General features: G+C 35.4%; 1 protein-coding gene across 3 annotated transcripts in view; it reads right to left on the bottom strand.

Moving 5' to 3' along the window:
* LRBA (LPS responsive beige-like anchor protein) overlaps positions 1-17,362 on the bottom strand; it is a 765,281-nt gene that overhangs the window by 634,391 nt on the left and 113,528 nt on the right. For all 3 annotated transcript variants that reach the window (XM_030816230.1, XM_030816232.1, XM_030816231.1), the window contains exons 12-17: positions 16,770-16,878; positions 16,311-16,463; positions 10,531-10,699; positions 7,943-8,022; positions 6,597-6,659; positions 3,309-3,406 (exon numbers count right to left, since the gene is read on the bottom strand). In XM_030816230.1, coding sequence (XP_030672090.1) covers positions 3,309-3,406; positions 6,597-6,659; positions 7,943-8,022; positions 10,531-10,699; positions 16,311-16,463; positions 16,770-16,878 — 672 coding nt within the window. The remainder of the gene's footprint in view (positions 1-3,308; positions 3,407-6,596; positions 6,660-7,942; positions 8,023-10,530; positions 10,700-16,310; positions 16,464-16,769; positions 16,879-17,362) is intronic.

The raw sequence follows: 17,362 nt of genomic DNA on the forward strand, positions 1-17,362 counted from the left end.
GCAAACAAGAATGTGCTCTAAAATACACCTTTGGGGAAAAAAGATGGAAGTTGAAATAATTCCCTCCTAATAGCTCTAATGAAGTAGATGAGGTTGTCACTGCTGACAGTCAGGAAGAGTTGCAAAAATTTAGAATTGTATCTGAAGGAATAAATAAAAGAAATGTTTAACAATGATAAAAGTGTAGATCATGAATTTATAACAGTTTCAACATACAACACCGCAGGACATTTCCCCACAAGCCAAGGTTTAGCTTACAGTGTGCCTACCTAGACTAATCTAGGATCAGAATTCTCAAAAGCAAATCTAACAGGACAAGGGCAGACAGGAGTTTTTGTTAGAAACCACTTCCAGCAAATAGCCAGGCTAAGAAGGAAGTAAACAATGGCAGATGTAGTATGACACACTAGGATAAGAAAAAGCAAGATCACAGGACAGAAGGTAACTATGAGGCTGAAGAGCATTGGAAAGGGCGATATTAGAAAAACAGGAGATAGATGGTTTTGATTAAAGAGTAAGATTGGAATTTAAAATTTATGATGTGGAAACATGCCAGTGATAAAAAGGTCTAGGTTTTTAAAATAGGAATGGATAAATTACAAAGAATGGCAGTAAGGGTAGCAAAGTTAAGGAATTAAAAAATTATAAAATGTGAATGTTAAGATGAGTTAGTCAGCCAGGCGCGGTGTCTCACGCTTGTAATCCCAGCACTTTGGGAGGCCGAGGCGGGTGGATCACAAGGTCAGGAGATCGAGACCACGGTGAAACCCCGTCTCTACTAAAAATACAAAAAATTAGCCGGGCATGGTGGCGGGCGCCTGCAGTCCCAGCTACTCGGAGAGGCTGAGGCAGGAGAATGGCGTGAACCTGGGAGGCGGAGCTTGCAGTGAGCCGAGATTGCGCCACTGCACTCCAGCCTGGGCGACAGAGCGAGACTCCGTCTCAAAAAAAAAAAAAAAAAAAAAAAAAAGATGAGTTAGTCACAAGGACAATAAAGTTACTCACATGTAGTGAAACTGAGATAAGGCTGTGAACCAAAAATTCACACACTAAGACTAAAAGTATAAAGTATAGACTTTCCTTGCCCAGACTTTCAATAGAATAATTCTTTTTACTAGTTTTTAAATGTCTACGATACTATCTTGCAATTTTTTTTTAAAAGTAGTAAAATCCTATACAGTAAATCACAAAATACACTAAAGCACATCCACACAAATACAGGTTATATCCACAGAAAATAAGGTTATAAAATTAGATACTCTGGCACCAAAAAGAAAAGAATCTGCCAAGCCTTTACATAAACCCTTAAATCTTTTTCTGAAATTCAGTTATTAGGAAATGTGTACAAAGAAACAAACAAGTATTTATAAGCCTTGTTTGTTTTGTGTTAATATGGGTATCATATGACCTATCCATTACATTCCTAAGTATGGTATATACTCAAGATAAATGAAAACATATGTCCATACAAATACTTGTACATGAATGTTCATAGCAAGCTTGTTCAAAGTAACAATTATTAGACAGTGGTAAGGGAAAATAAAGAGTACTTTGTTTGACAGTAAAACTATAAATAAATAACAAACTGTAAATTTACCTCTTACAATGCTTAACTTTATGTGTCAACTGGGCTAGGCCATGGTATCAAGATATTTGGTCAAATATTTTTCTAGATGTTTCTTTGAAGGTATTTTTTGGATGAGATTAACATTTAAATAAGCAGATTTTTTCTATGTGGACCTTATCCAGTTGAAAGCCTAACAGAAAAAAGCCTAACTGCCTTGGAGAAAGAGAAAATTCAGTCAGCAGACTGTCTTTGGACTTGAACTGCAACATCAACCCTTCCCTGGGTCTCCAGTCAGCCTGCCTATCCTATGGATTTTGGATTTGCCAGCCTCCACAATTGTGTAAAACAATTGTTTAAAATAAATCTCTCTCATGCGTGTGTGCACGCACACGCACACACACATACACACTATTGGTTCTGTTTCCCTGGAGAACTCTGAAAATAAATCCCTTAAGTATAATAAATAAAGACACTTTTTATCTTATAGAGAATGAGCATTAAAAAATACCAAATAAAGAATCTGTAATAGAAGATCAATCTGCGTTTGAGCCTAGGAGTTCAAGACCAGCCTAGGCAACATGGTGAGACTTTGTCTCTACAAAAATTGTTAAAAATAAGCTGGGCGTGGTGGCACACGCCTGTAGTCCCAGCTACTCAGGAGACTGAGGAAGGAGGATCCCTTGAGCCCAGGAGGTCAAGGCTGCAGTGACCCGTGATCATACCACTGCACTCCAGTCTGGGTGACAGAGTGAGACCTGTCTCAAAAACAAACAAACAAAAATCCCTATGTGAATTTTTATAACTAGATAATTAAATTAGTTTCTGTAGCTGATGATTAAGCAAAACTAGTTGCTGAACTTTTGTTGCCCACTTTCTCATTAAACAAAAGATTTTAAACTTCCTTATATGTAAAATAGAGGTATTCTGCTCTTCTTGTTGATGACTATTATGGACCAAATGATTGCATACACCCAAAATTCTTATGTTGAAGCCCTATCATTAGTATTTGGAGAGGGAGCCTCTAAAGGAAGTAATTAAGGTTAAACGCGGTCGTAAGAGTGGGTCCCTAATCCAACAGGAGTAACGTCATTGTAAGAAGAGACACCAGAGAGCTCACTCATGCTGTCTTTCTCTCTCTGCTACATGAGAACACAGCAAGGAAGAGGATGTAGGCAACCCAAGAGGAGAGTCTTCACCAAAGACCAACCCAATTGGCATCTTGATCTTGGACTTCTCACCTCCAGAACTGTGAGAAACAAATTTTTGTTGTGTAAGCCATCCAATCGATGGTATTTGATTATGGCAGCCTAAGCACACTAATACAATGTTGAGTCAGAAGTGGGAGGTGGAGGAAGTGACATTTTAAAGGAAGGATAGAGAGCTTGTCTTGGATTTCAATTGAACACTATTTAACGCTATTCTAGGACCTAAAGGTAATTCTGCTAAAGAAGTCAACAATACAGTAGCTCTATAATAGCACTCACCATACAAAATACTGGAATCATTTATCTGTCTTCACAAATTAAATAGTAACAAATAGTAACACAGCCTCTATAATTAAAGATTCATTGAAAAAATGCATGATTATAAATGGGTCTTAAATCTTAACTCATCTCATGCTATAAACTCATTTCATATGTAAGTTTAAATAATCCTTTTCATATTTAAGAAGCTTTCAAATATTTCCAAACTAATCCCTTATATGAAATAGATTAAAAACTCTTGATATATTAACTCTTACCGTAACCCATTCCTTTGGTCAAAAGCAGGAATCATAGAGTTAGGGTGTTCTGACATTAATGCAACAAGCAGCTGTAGGACATCCATTAGATTGTCATCCTATAATCATTTTAGAAATTTTTTTTTTTAATGAGGAAAAAACAACTTAGTTGAATACTGAATACTTCTGAAATAGAAATTTCAACGTTAGAAATATAAGTAGACATGTGTGATATATACTTATTTTTAACAAATTATGTTCTTTAAACGTACACATTCACCTCTGTAACTCCAAATATACATAAAATAGCAAAACAATGTCTTTTTGTGTGGGGGGGGGCAGAGTCTTGCTCTCTCACTCAGGCTGGAGCACAGTGGTGTGATCTCAGCTCACTGCAACCTCTGCCTCCCAGGTTGAAGCAATTCTTGTGCATAGCCTCCCTAGTAGCTAGGACTACAGGTGTGCACCACCACATCTGGCTAATTTTCGTATTTTTGGTAGAGACAAGGTTTCACCATGTTGGCCAGGCTGGTCTCGAACTCTTGGCCTTAAGTGATCTGCCTACCTCAGCATCCCAAAGTGCTAGGATTACAAGTTGAGCCACTGCACCTGACCTCAATACAATTTCTTTGTTTTTTTGTTTTTTTTGAGACAGAGTCTTACTGTGTCGCCCAGGCTGGAGTGCAGTGGCACAATCTCCGCTCACTGCAAGCTCTGCCTCCCGGGTTCATGCCATTCTCCTGCCTCAACCTCCTGAGTAGCTGGGACTACAGGCGCCCGCCACCACGCCTGGCTAATTTTTTGTATTTTTAGTAGAGACCTCCTGACTTCGTGATCCACCCGCCTTGGCCTTCCAAAGTGCTGGGATTACAGGCATGAGCGAGCCACCACGCCCAGCCTCGAAACAATTTCTTCATCAAAGAAATAAAATACCTTTTATGTTATACTGAATCAAGATTTTGTAAAACATAATCTTTAGAAATAGTATATCCAACATGACATTTTTTAAGGAAGGCTTATATATCAAGAAATTGTGGGGAAGAGTTATTCTTTATTACAGAAAAATATATTAGAGCTTCTAAAATGCTACTAAATGTTGCAAATCTGGTGGTAGTGGTAGGGGTAAGATATTATGTATCATTTCTTAAACTTATCTGACCTGGAATATTTTATTCACTGTGCCTCTCCAGAAACTAGTTCTAAAAGAACACTTTGTGGGAAATGATAACTGGATTATTTTCATATACAGTATTATCTATTGTCCCTATAAAGATAAAGATAACCATAAATGTTTACTCTGTCAACATACCACTAATATGTGGTAGTATTTGATAACATTTACAGAATACCAGCACAAGAAATGAGTTCTAGACCCCAAAAAAAACTTCATGAAAATCCTTCACTACCTTTGTTGCATATACCAATATGTATGCATATCATTAGAGCCAACTTGGACAATACTGACCCAAAAAGGAAAAGGCAAACAGCTAACAGAGTTTAGTTAACTTGGTTGCCCTGACTCTAGTTTTCCTTCACTGCTTTGGAATTTTTGCTGTGGAAGCTACTTGTATACCGAATTTTCATTAAGTTAAACAGATGATCTAGGGCTAGGACACTGAATCTTTCAAAGTGTTATTTAGAGGACCTGAAACTTTCCTAACAATAAGGAATCACTGTGACTTCCAGTTTATCTCATATAAAGTACTTTATTCAGTCCCTTAGGGTTAATAAAAACAAAATCACATATATAGATCACTATGAAATTCACCTGAAAACTTCAAATATTATATTTGGTCAGAAAAATCTAAAAATTAATAGAATTGCCTATTCAAGAGGAAAAAATATCATAATCATTAATGATTTTAAGTCAAATATTACTCAATCACAAAATTTAAGCCATTCTTTTATACCTGAATTAACAAAGAGATCCAATCATTATCCCTCATTTAAAAATTAAAGAAGGCACTACTTCATTCTAAAATATATTTATTAATTCACAAGGTATTAATTATAATATAGGAGTATAAATTATCATTTAAAACGCTGTGATATATTATATTCCATCAATTCCTAAGTTTTACTAATTACAGGTAAAAATCTAACTAAAAATAGATGATTTAGTTAGATTGCAACTGACATATATTGCATTTTCCTGGTGCTAAAAAATAAAAACAGATATTTCAACCTATTTAATTTTCTTTTTTTTTTTAATTACACTTTAAGTTTTAAGGTACATGTACACAACGTGCAGGTTTGTTACATATGTATACATGTGCCGTGTTGGTGTGCTGCACCCATCAACTCGGTCATTTAACATTAGGTGTATCTCCTAATGCTATCCCTCCCTCCTCCCCCCACCCCACAACAGGCCCCGGAGTGTGATGTTCCCCTTCCTGTGTCCATGAGTTCTCATTGTTCAATTCCCACCTATGAGTGAGAACATGCAGTGTTTGGTTTTTTGTCTTTGCGATAGTTTGCTGAGAATGATGGTTTTCAGCTTCATCCGTGTCCCTAAAAAGGACATGAACTCATCATTTTTTATGGCTGCATAGTATTCCATGGTGTATATGTGCCATATTTTCTTAATACAGTCTATCATTATTGGACATTTGGGTTGGTTCCAAGTCTTTGCTATTGTGAATAGTGCCGCAATAAACATACGTGTGCATGTGTCTTTATGGTAACATGATTTATAATCCTTCAGGTATATACCCAGTAATGGGATGGCTGGGTCAAATGGTATTTCTAGTTCTAGATCCCTGAGGAATCGCCACACCGACTTCCACAATGGTTGAACTAGTTTACAGTCCCACCAGCAGTGTAAAAGTGTTCCTATTTCTCCACATCCTCTCCAGCACCTATTTAATTTTCAACCTCCTTTTCAAACACATAATTTTAAATACCATTATAAATGAGTTGTTTAATATTTGAACATGTAAAGTCAGTAGGAAGATTGTGTTATGAATTTTTAAAACCTAATCATTTTTAGTCATTTTCGTAATCTATTTTTTCATTTGTTACACTAGTTTCTGGAAATACACTGAAAGTATGCTTTGGTATACTTTATTATTAATTCAGTGAAATCTAATGTTAGTACTTTTTAAAGCCTTTCATGATGATTCTCAAGATTCATCTTGTGGTAATAAAGAATATTTAAATAAAGATTGCTAGGGCTTAGTTCCTAAGTAGACACATTTACTCCCCATTACAGTTACATAATTACTGAAGATTTCTTTAAATTTTTACTTTTAAAAAAGTCTAACGTAGCTTCAAAAATTAAAATTTCAAAATATAAAATTCATATATTACCTCATGCATAGTCAGTAGGTAATTAAGAATGGCCTGTAATTCATCTTCCTTTACTCCAGAATCCTTCAAAAACATAATACAGGTATCTTACATTTACATGTAAAAAAATGTTTAAAGAGAAATTACACACATAGATTTGTCAAGTTGATCAGCTACTATAAATATAAAAATATAATGTAATAGAGAATCTAAATTTAAAACAAAAATTTGGGGAAGCACTAAAGACATCAGTACTCCAGAACAGGTAGAGGTCAATTAACATCAGCTTCCTGTTTTCAACACCTTATATAATATGATAGCCTACTTACTAAAGTTACATAATCCTGAAGTCAGCAAAAATAATAAGTAATGATAACTTAAAAACTAATATCCACACCTACTACTCCTCTAAATACAGAAGACATCTTTTCGACTGAAATTAAATGTGGAGAATACAATGAACAGTTTCTGAAATTATCAAGTTAAAATGTCAAGTACCTAAAAATTAAATAGTAATCTCACTCGGGAAAAGAAAAACACACTGCACTTTTAAATATCAGCTCATTATGAAAATTTTCAACTTACTCTATCAGTATATTAATCACTAAAAAAGCTGCAATCTAAAAAAAAAAAAACACACCACAAGAAGAAAAGAAATTGGAAAACAAAAAACAGTATGCATCGGGAATGAGCAACAAAACAAAGACAATTCAAAGGATACTTTTTTTAATACATGGAAATAAGGTATCTGAATCTGAAAGGTATACTAAAAGTTAGGTTCACTTGCCATAATCTTATGTGACAACTAATAAAGCATTATAAAATCATATAGGAAAATACTGAAAAAACATTGGTAACAATTGCATTTATACATTGCTATCTTATAAAACCAAAATGCCTTTTTTAGAATATTAAATTTTACTTTACCTGTAACAGAATGAAAAGGGACAAAATGTGACCACTTCTAAAGGCCCATACACCTACCTGTACATTTATACAGAAATACTATTTCTCAAAATCTGAATATCAGTTACAAGGAGCCTGCTAAAAATGAAACCTCCTTCAGGAGTATAGTGCCAAATACTAACAGAAACATAGTAAATATTTGCTGAATGAGTGAACACACTTGAGCTACTAAAGAAATTTATATAACATAAACTACAGCTACCGATCCCTAATTCTGCAACAATTTATATCCATATAGGCTCCAAAAAAAAACCAAAACAAACATGGAAACATCTTTCAAAGTATTTTCCAATGTGTAACCATAGTAACCAAGCAAAGAATAAAAAAACCAAGATTGTATTTCATGTGAAATTATAACCTTCAATACACAGTATGCTGTGGAATAAGCAATGTGAACTCACCTTCATCACTAATTGCTTAATGAACATCAACAAGAATGCTCGTAGAGAAAGTATTTCTTTTTGATTAGGTCGCGGTCCATCTTTTAAAAAAATATACACATACACATTTAGTAATTAAAGGACCTCAAAGCTGTCAAAGTATAAAATTCTCATTCCCAAGAGCTTTTCCATTTGTTTGTAAGAAACATAAAGGTAGGTCTCCTACAGAATGACCTTTTATGCCTCTAGAAAGACAAGTGTTTAATCTTACACACACTGTATACACGATATTTCAAACATACAAACAGGTTATGTTGAAACTACAATGAAGAAGTTTGTACTTTGAATAGGTCAAAGAATGCCCAAAACATAAAAATGAGGTAACAAATAAAATTTGTATTCAATAATAATACACTTATTTTAAGACTCTGAGAGTATTGGTAAGGTAACAGAAGTTTACAAAGAAAAAAAACAAAGGAAAATCTAAACTTTCAACATTATTATTATATGTGAATTCAGTATGACAAAATTTTTCTACTGTTATCATTATATAAGCTAATATAAAAATCTCAAAAAGAATGCCTCACCACATTATATCATTCATGAAGAAGGGAAACATTATGTTGACTGCCTCTGACATCTCCTTTTCTGCCTAGAAAAGTCCTTGGTCACACATGGCTCACATTAAATCAATTTTCATGTCTCAAACATATAATTTCCAAGTAGAAAGCTTTTGAAACCAAACACTCATTGTTCTAAGATCCTAAGTTAGGGACTTGTTTTCTCATATATTTTGTAATTTTTCCCCCACTAATCACTATTTACAGATAGTTCTTAGACCACCAAAGCATAGGACCACCATGACCTTGAACAGATCAATGAAAATAGGAAGAAAATTGTTTAAAATTTGTTCCATATGATTCCTAGACAAAAAAAAATAATAATAATAAGACTAGAGTTAGAACAGGATCACAAAATTTGTCCAGCTCTCTCATTTGAAGAATGAGACTTTCCCAGGGTCACTAATCTGTTATAAAAGGCAGGTGAGAATACAAAACTAGCACCTAGGACAGTACATGATAAACCTACAGCACCATGAAATAGTCATGAGAAAATTCTAACCCGGTTCTAGATGTACCACAACCTTGCCAGCTTAAAAAGTTCATAGCTTGCTAAATTACAGATACCAGATTCTCTGAGGCTAAACCAAGCTTATTTTGAAAGTGATATAAAAAGTAGTATGCAAATGTGAAAATCTTTGTAAATCACTAAACAACCGAAGCCTCTTACTGCAATCAGAATGTATGTTATTGACTCTCCAGCATCTATTTCTTAATTTCAAGCAACAGCTCTTAATTTTTACCAAGTGACTGAAGTCATCTTCACTTTCAGACAATGTCTTTCAAGGTAGGGGATGCCTCCATTTCTAAGCAATCAGAGCAACTACCACCACAGAAATAGGCACATGATACAATCAAAGCCAATGAGCAACAGAGACTAAAAGAGACTTTCACTGGAAATACTTTATATAGGCAGATGCTCTTACACTAGATTTAAGTTGTTATGGATGTGAAAGTGGACTGGCTGCTTGCTACTACAAAAAGAGCGAATATGTGAAAACAGCCAACACAGAAGAACTGGTAAATGCAGTGAGACAAATTCAGTCCTACGGTCATACTCAGAATACCAGTATCAAGTTGTATCTGGAACTGCCAGTTTATATGAGCTGATTACCTCCCTTTTTGATGAAAGCCAGTTCCAAGGAGACTGCTATACTTACAACCAAAAGAGCCACTTTTGATCCCTTATATGAACTGCTGGACATGATGAATGAATATTACCCTTTCAGGAAGTTAGTCCTCATCATGTAAGAAAATAATTACTAGGCCGGGCGTGGTGGCTCACCCTTGTAATCCCAGCACTTTGGGAGGCCGAGGCGGGCAGATCACGAGGTCAGGAGATCGAGACCATGGTGAAACCCCGTCTCTACTAAAAATACAAAAAAAATTAGCCGGGCGTGGTGGCGGGCGCCTGTAGTCCCAGCTACTCGGAGAGGCTGAGGCAGGAGAATTGCTTGAACCCAGGAGGCGGAGCTTGCAGTGAGCCGAGATTGCGCCACTGCACTCCAGCCTGGGCCACACAGCGAGACTCTGTCTCAAAAAAAAAAAATAATAATTACTAACATTTTGTAATTTCATTATATCTTTAAGAGAAGCAGATAACTCCTACTTCTGTAAGAAACCACCATATTCCCAAAACACCATTTTCAAAGAATCTCATTGTGACAATCCATTTCAGCATCAACTACTAAAAACTAATTAAGAATTTCTTGGCATTTTCAGTGCCTTACAACAACCATCCTAGTCATATTAGCTCCCCAAACAACTCACACCAGCAAAAGTAGTATTCTTCCATACAAGTAGCAAGTTATTAAACTCTAGAAACCACAATTTAGGACAAACTATTAACATTATCAATGAGATTAAAATAAAATTTTGCCATAATGGAATATAGAAAAACTGCCCAAATATATGATAGTACTGGTTAAAAGAAAAATTGAATCCTGATTTGCATTTGTGTAAAATAATACACAGACAGAAATTATATACCTAATCCTTTTGGGGTGATACCACTTCGATCCTGAGGATTCACGGCCCAGTAGTAGTACTTCAGCGTGTGCATGATGAGAAGCACTGTTCCAACTCTCCGAATGGTGTTATATATGTTGACTGTACCAATGAATTCCGTGGACAGATAAGTATAGAGCATCAGTTGAACCTACAAAATAAAAATAAAGAACTTAGAGAACCCCACCAGCATTTTATCTGTTTCCAGTAACACTTTCAGGCTGTTTTATTTTCCCCATGCTTCTTCCAAAAAGTAAGATGCTGAGCCTGATAATAATATCCATGTTAGATAACACATATTCATTGACACACAAGCACATGCACACATACTCCTTATAAAACCAAACCAGGTAATTTCTTCTTTTACAGCAGCATTATCAAATATGGAAACTTTCTGCTGCATTATTCTATGAAAATAACTTTGTGATTCCTATTTAGCAACCAGCAATTATTCCTAAGCATGTGTAACTTCTTTATAATAGACTTATGCTATCTATGCATAGTTGTTTGAAAAAGCTAGAATTTCTTTCAAATACAACATTTGCAGAAAATCAGGAGCTGAAATGACTCAAAAGAAAAAGTACTAGTAACTCAAAAGGAAAAAATAAATAGAACAAAACTAAAAGAAAGAAAACCACAGAAAAAGATATAGAGCTTACCTTGAAGAATATTAGAAAAACAGAATTCTGTTACGGTAGCTCATTACAAGAAACATTCCAATCTAGCATTTTAATCATAACATTATAATCTCTCAACATGTATATCATGTCCCCCAATTAGGAAAGGATTCTACTAATCTCACTGATAAGTAAATAGTCTAAAAAATATAAGAAGTTATATATGTTTATATTAACTTCAAAATATCTCCTCTTCACATGTAAGAGAAAGAAATAATACAAGTGCCACCCCACCACTGCACATTTCATCTTAACAAAAAATTGGCCCACCCCGGTGGTTCACGCCTGTAATTTCAGCACGTTAGGAGGCTGAGGCGGGCAGATCACTTGAGGTCAGGAGTTTAAAACCAGCCTGGCCAACATCGTGAAACTTCGTCTCTACAAAAAACACAAAAATTAGCCGGGCGTGGTGGTGCACACCTGTAGTCCCAGGTACTCAGGAGACTGAGGCAAGAGAATCGCTTGAACCCAGGAAGTAGAGACTGCAATAAGCCGAGATAGCGCCACTGCACTCCAGCCTGGGCGACAGAGTGAGACCCTGCCTCAAAAAAAAGAAATTTTTTTTTTCAGTGAAATTATGGGTCTGAAACTCATCAAGTATACTCCATTACTTACAGCAGCAAAAATAACGACTGCTTTTGCTCTACTCTCACGTTGAAATCAAGAATTTTTCATTTTATTGCTAGAGGGTATATTTTATAAACTGAACAACTGTAAGTATAGGATATATATTCTTCCCTTGACCATAGACCAAACTACTGATCATTTATAAGTGAACATTTATGTTACCTTCCTGGACAATGAGGGCATTTTCCTTTTCAAACCTGCAAGGTACCTCAATGTCACCTAGGGATTTCTTTAGAGAGCAAAAAGTAGGTACCTATCTTCCAGGTGCCCTACAAATAAACAATCAAGGCTAAATGAATTAGAGTGTCAATGAATAAATCTAACACGGTAAAAAGTGGCAGGTTCTGAACCACTTAAAAGCAGGGCTTGGAAGATCATTGTAATTCACAAAACCATATATGTATCTATACACATACATATACATTGTGATCTACTGATTTGCTGCAAAATGTTATTTTGATGTAGCTACTGCTGTTCAAATTGATAGGCCCAATCCACTTGTCATTGAGATAATATCACATGGCTCAAATTCTTAACCATGTTATTTCAGTCCCTTAGCAAATATTTACATCTAACTACATGCATAACACTGTATCATGGAAATACAATGGCACGTGTGCTGTCCCTAAGTAGCTGAAATACAGTTGAAAAGATAAAAAAATACACTTATATTTAAGCAAAACAAATCAAAGATAATAAATATGCCTACCAAAACATGAAAAAAGTCGTGAAGCAATATGTAATTGAGTGACATAGAGTTATGAAATATTATTCAGAGGACGGATAAATTATTACAGGATAAACTGAAATAGAAAAGAAAAGCTTCACTAATAAAGTAGGCATTAAGATAGGCTTTGAAGATGAGTAGTAGAATAGACAGACAGAATACAAGAGGAAATTTCAAGCAAGAAAAATGATGGTTGAAATAAAGGTTTCCCTAGAGTTAGAACAACAGTTCTGAATCTTGACTGCACATTAAAATAACTGGAAAACTTTTCTTTTTTTTTTTAATACTGATGCCTGAGTCCCATCCCAGTGAGGCAGGAGAATAGGGTCTGCAGGCAGCGAACCTAAGGACTTCCTAGAACTAAATCAAATGGAAACACTACAGCTATGACAGGAAATATCCTCTCCATTTACATAGGGCATACACCGAGTAAATGACTTTGTAACTTTACTGCATCCTCTTCATTTACATAAGGCATACACCAAGCAACCAATGGAAACCTCTAGAGGTAATTTAAATCCCAGAAAATTCTGTAACGGGGCTCTTGAGCCCCTATGCTCAGGCCTGCTCCCACACTGTGGAGTGTACTTTCATTTTCAATAAATTTCTGCTTTTCTTCATTCTTCCTTGCTTTGTGCATTTTATCCAATTCTTTGTTCAAGACACCAAGAACCTGGACGCCCTCCACCGATAACACCAGATTGATGAAATCAGAATCTGCAGAGGAAGTGGTGGGATTCTATTTTTGTTTGTTTTTAAAAGCCTACCCCAACTGATTCTATCAGCAGTCAAGACTGAGAACCACCACTGTAGGGAAACCCTTTGGTACCTCCCTATCCACTGAGGATATTTCCATTTTTAAGCTAGAAAATCTAGAAATAAGAATTGACATGAAGTCCTTAGATAAAGGACTACTTCATTCTGAGAACAATGGGAAACCATTAAAACTTCTGGGGCTAAGAAATGATAAGAGTCATATGTTAGGAAAATATTGGGTTGGGCTTGGTAGCTCAAGACTGTAATCCCAACACTTTCTGGGGCTGAGAGAGGAGGATTGCTTGAGGCCGGAAGTTCGAGACCAGCCTAAACAACAAAGCAAGACCCTAGTCTCTATAAAAAAATTTAAAAAGTTAGCTGGGAATGGTGGTACACACCAGCAGTATCAGCTACTCAGGAGGCTGAGGCAGGAGGATTGATTGAGCTCAGGAGTTCGAGGTTGCACTGAGCCATGGCCATGAAAAGAACATGTTAGAATTCTGGCAGAATAGTGATAAGTTAGACAAAGAAATGGAAAACTGGAGAAAGTCAGTCTATTGAGAATGATACTGTGGCAAAAGAAAAATGAACAGAGGCCAGGTCTGATGGCTCACACCTGTGATCCCAGCACTCTGGGGGGCTGAGGCAGGTGGATCACTTGAGCCCAGGAGTTCGAGACCAGCCTGGGCAACATGGCAAAACATCATCTCTACAAAAAAATACAAAAATTAGCTGTGTGTGGCGGTACACAACTTCAGTCCCAACTACTCAGGAGGCTGAGATGGGAGGATCACCTGAGCTGGGGAGGCGGAGGTTACAGTGAGCTGAAATCCTGCCTTAGTGACACAGTGAGACCCTGTGTCAAAAAAATAAGTAAACAGAATTTAGTAGCAACATATAGAGATGAATGAAAGACCTCAAGATTACTCATATGCTAATTATGAATAAACCTTCCCTCATTCACTCATTATGTACTCCAATAGCCACACAAATTGTGTGTTAACATCTGTCTTTCTCACTAAATCTAAATTCTGTGAGGGCAAGTATCAAGTCTATCTTGCTCATCACCATATCCACAGTGCCCACCATAAAGTAGTCACTCAACAAATATTTGTTGAGTAAACGAAGAACCATGGTAGACAAGAAAATTCATCTCTCCTGCTAGGTCATTAAAAAGATGGTCTCTGAGCAGATCTAAGATAAATGGAAATTATAAATCGCTGGTAGCTCCCTTTTCCAAAAGCAAAGCTTTTCACGTCCACACATCCAGACCTTCAACTTTTAACCAGAGGGGGATTGACCATGAAGCTGATAAAGCTTAAACTTTATGACCACTGATCTATAAATGTTTCTTCCAAGACCCTAAACCTAATTTTGTATGCATTATATTGTATTATTATTCTTAAAAAATTTCCCACATGATAAACATTTGACCTTCAAGTCAAACAAAATTTGGATCTGCCCTTTTTTATGACTGTCTTTACAATAAAATAAAAGCAGATAAAACCCCTTGTGGATACATAAAGCAGATGGCTAAAACAGGAGAAAATGCTAATATTATCAACTCAACTGCAAATTCTAAAAAGGAAATTGAGGAAAGTTACTAAAAAGTAGAAGATAAGAAATAGGGTATAATAATACTAGGAAACTAAGAAAATCATAAGATGAATTTTTTTTTATTCCCCTCCAACTAAGTATCTAAGAAGAGGCTTTCTGACCACATCAAAAGAGACACAAAGCCTTACAAATATGCTGATTAGTAAGACAAAAAAGTATCTAGTAAAAGATTTAAAAAGTAACTTGAAACAATCCTTAAAAAGAAGTAAGACTGAGCGTCATGGAAGAAAATGAGGTCAAATTTGACCTGGAGATAAAAAGCTACAACCTCCAGCTGCTTCTTTTGATTATTTCCAAATGGCAATCAGAGTCAGCCGCTGTTTTTCTCTTTAACATTTGAAAAGACCAGCTGAAAATAAGATATTAAGACTCTAGAAAAGCAAAAAAGTCTGCAGACTTTTTTCTGACAGCTAGAATAAGTAGGTGCTATTCCAACTTAAACAATGATACACACTGCAAGTAGGCCAAAAGGCAGAAGGGGAGAGAGGAAAACTGGGCTTGAAATAAACACAACTTCTAACAAAAATTGTAGATAAGATGGATACAATTATGCAATTTAATAAAATGTTCTGTTTCAAGTTATGCTTAATACTGCCACTACTGAATTTTTAGGACAATGTATTACAACACTAGGATTTATTAAAGATTTTGTTCATACACCTTATCACAAATTCATTTACATTCACGTAGAACTAATTGGTTTGTTGTTACAAAACTGAAAAAAAAATTGTACAAATGTTTTTATAATTTGAATTAATGTGAAACTAAAATGATTACATGAGACTAGTATATCATGCCTTCAAGGAAAAAGTGACATTTCAGTGGTACCTGTAAGAATGAAACTCAGTAGTTCATCATGTTGGAAGGCAAAAGTGTGAAGTAAAAAAGAGAGAGAGCAGGAGCAGGGTGAGTTCTTAAGAAACAGAAAAAAAAGAAAAAATATATATGGATATTTACAATGGAACAAAGCTACAGTTACTAGGAAACATTAATAATTACATTAAAACTGTCTAATTTGATTTATATTTAGTAAATGAAGTCTCTCCCAAATAAAACTTTCATTTAATTTCAGAAAATAAAGACTATACCTGTATCTTTTAAAATAATATTGTTTACAAAGAATATATTCTTTGTATGTATGTATATATTCTTTGTATATATTCATACACACACACACACACACACACACTTTGCAATTTTTCCTGAAGAATAAAAAAGGATGCTCAGTCAAAAAAAGCAATCCACTGAAGTCTTGTATAATAGTACATAAAAAAAGAAAATCCTCTTAATTATCACTCTTCTCAGGCACAAAAACAGCAAAGATAGTAAAACACTATCAATATATAGATATATATTACCTTGGCTGGGGTATGAATCCATATGGCAGGATTAAGAAGAACGTGATCACACAATTGCTTGAGCAGGGGCATCCCATTCTGCAGATTACTCAGATATTTTGAAAATGCAAGGCAAAGTTCAAGTACTGCTCTGCTGACATGCGATTTGGAAGACTGCAAAAAAAGTAGTTCAAATGTTACTACAAATTCAAGTCAAAGTAAGTGAATTACAGGCTATCCCTACCATGAAAAAAACTGGCCCACAAATTATGCTCAAAGTTAAAGATGCCATGAAGCTCACTATCACATTTGTTTGATAGAGGAATGGAGGCAAGGTAAAACAACAAAATGTTATTTTAGTTTAGGTAATTTTCTGTAACCAAGGAGACATTCTTGCAGACAGAATTCCTTAGCCACTTAGAGAACAAATGTATGGCCTGTAAATTAAGAATCAAAAACATAAAATATTTCATACTTTACCTTTTCAAGGCTATATCCTATTACCAAGAAGCCCTTACAGGCAAGCATCTGCTCCTGCATAGCAATTGAGTTCTTCAACAATTCCATGATAAAGGCCAGCAAGGTTGAACTAGAATTTTTTAAAAAGGCGATGATTAAAAAAACATATTCTATTTTTTTAAAATTAGGTTAGATAGATGTAACCCTTCCATTCACCTTAATAAAAAGTTCTCCATTTCAAAGAAATTGAAGCTCCACTAAAACTGCTCCCAACATTACATCAGAACTAGATTTTTAATGTAGGATTAGGAGTTACTCAAATATTTATTTCATATACTTTATCTCAAACACATTGATAGGTGAATTACATAGAAACAATGACAAATGTGCATGATATAGAGAAAAATGAGCAACTTCCAAAAACAACCAATAACAAATACTTATTAAAAATATACTAAGGCCTTAAAGAATAGATATAACTTAGATAAGCAAGTATGTTCAACTTTGAAGCATTAGGGGCCAAAAGGTGAGAAAAGACAGTGGAGCCAACAGAGTAAGGTGTAAATCCTCAAAATATGTTAGGGCTCCAGACTTGCCTAGTCTGAATGGAGCAG

This window comes from Nomascus leucogenys, chromosome 7b, assembly GCF_006542625.1.
Source record: "Nomascus leucogenys isolate Asia chromosome 7b, Asia_NLE_v1, whole genome shotgun sequence".
Classification (NCBI taxonomy): domain Eukaryota; kingdom Metazoa; phylum Chordata; class Mammalia; order Primates; family Hylobatidae; genus Nomascus; species Nomascus leucogenys.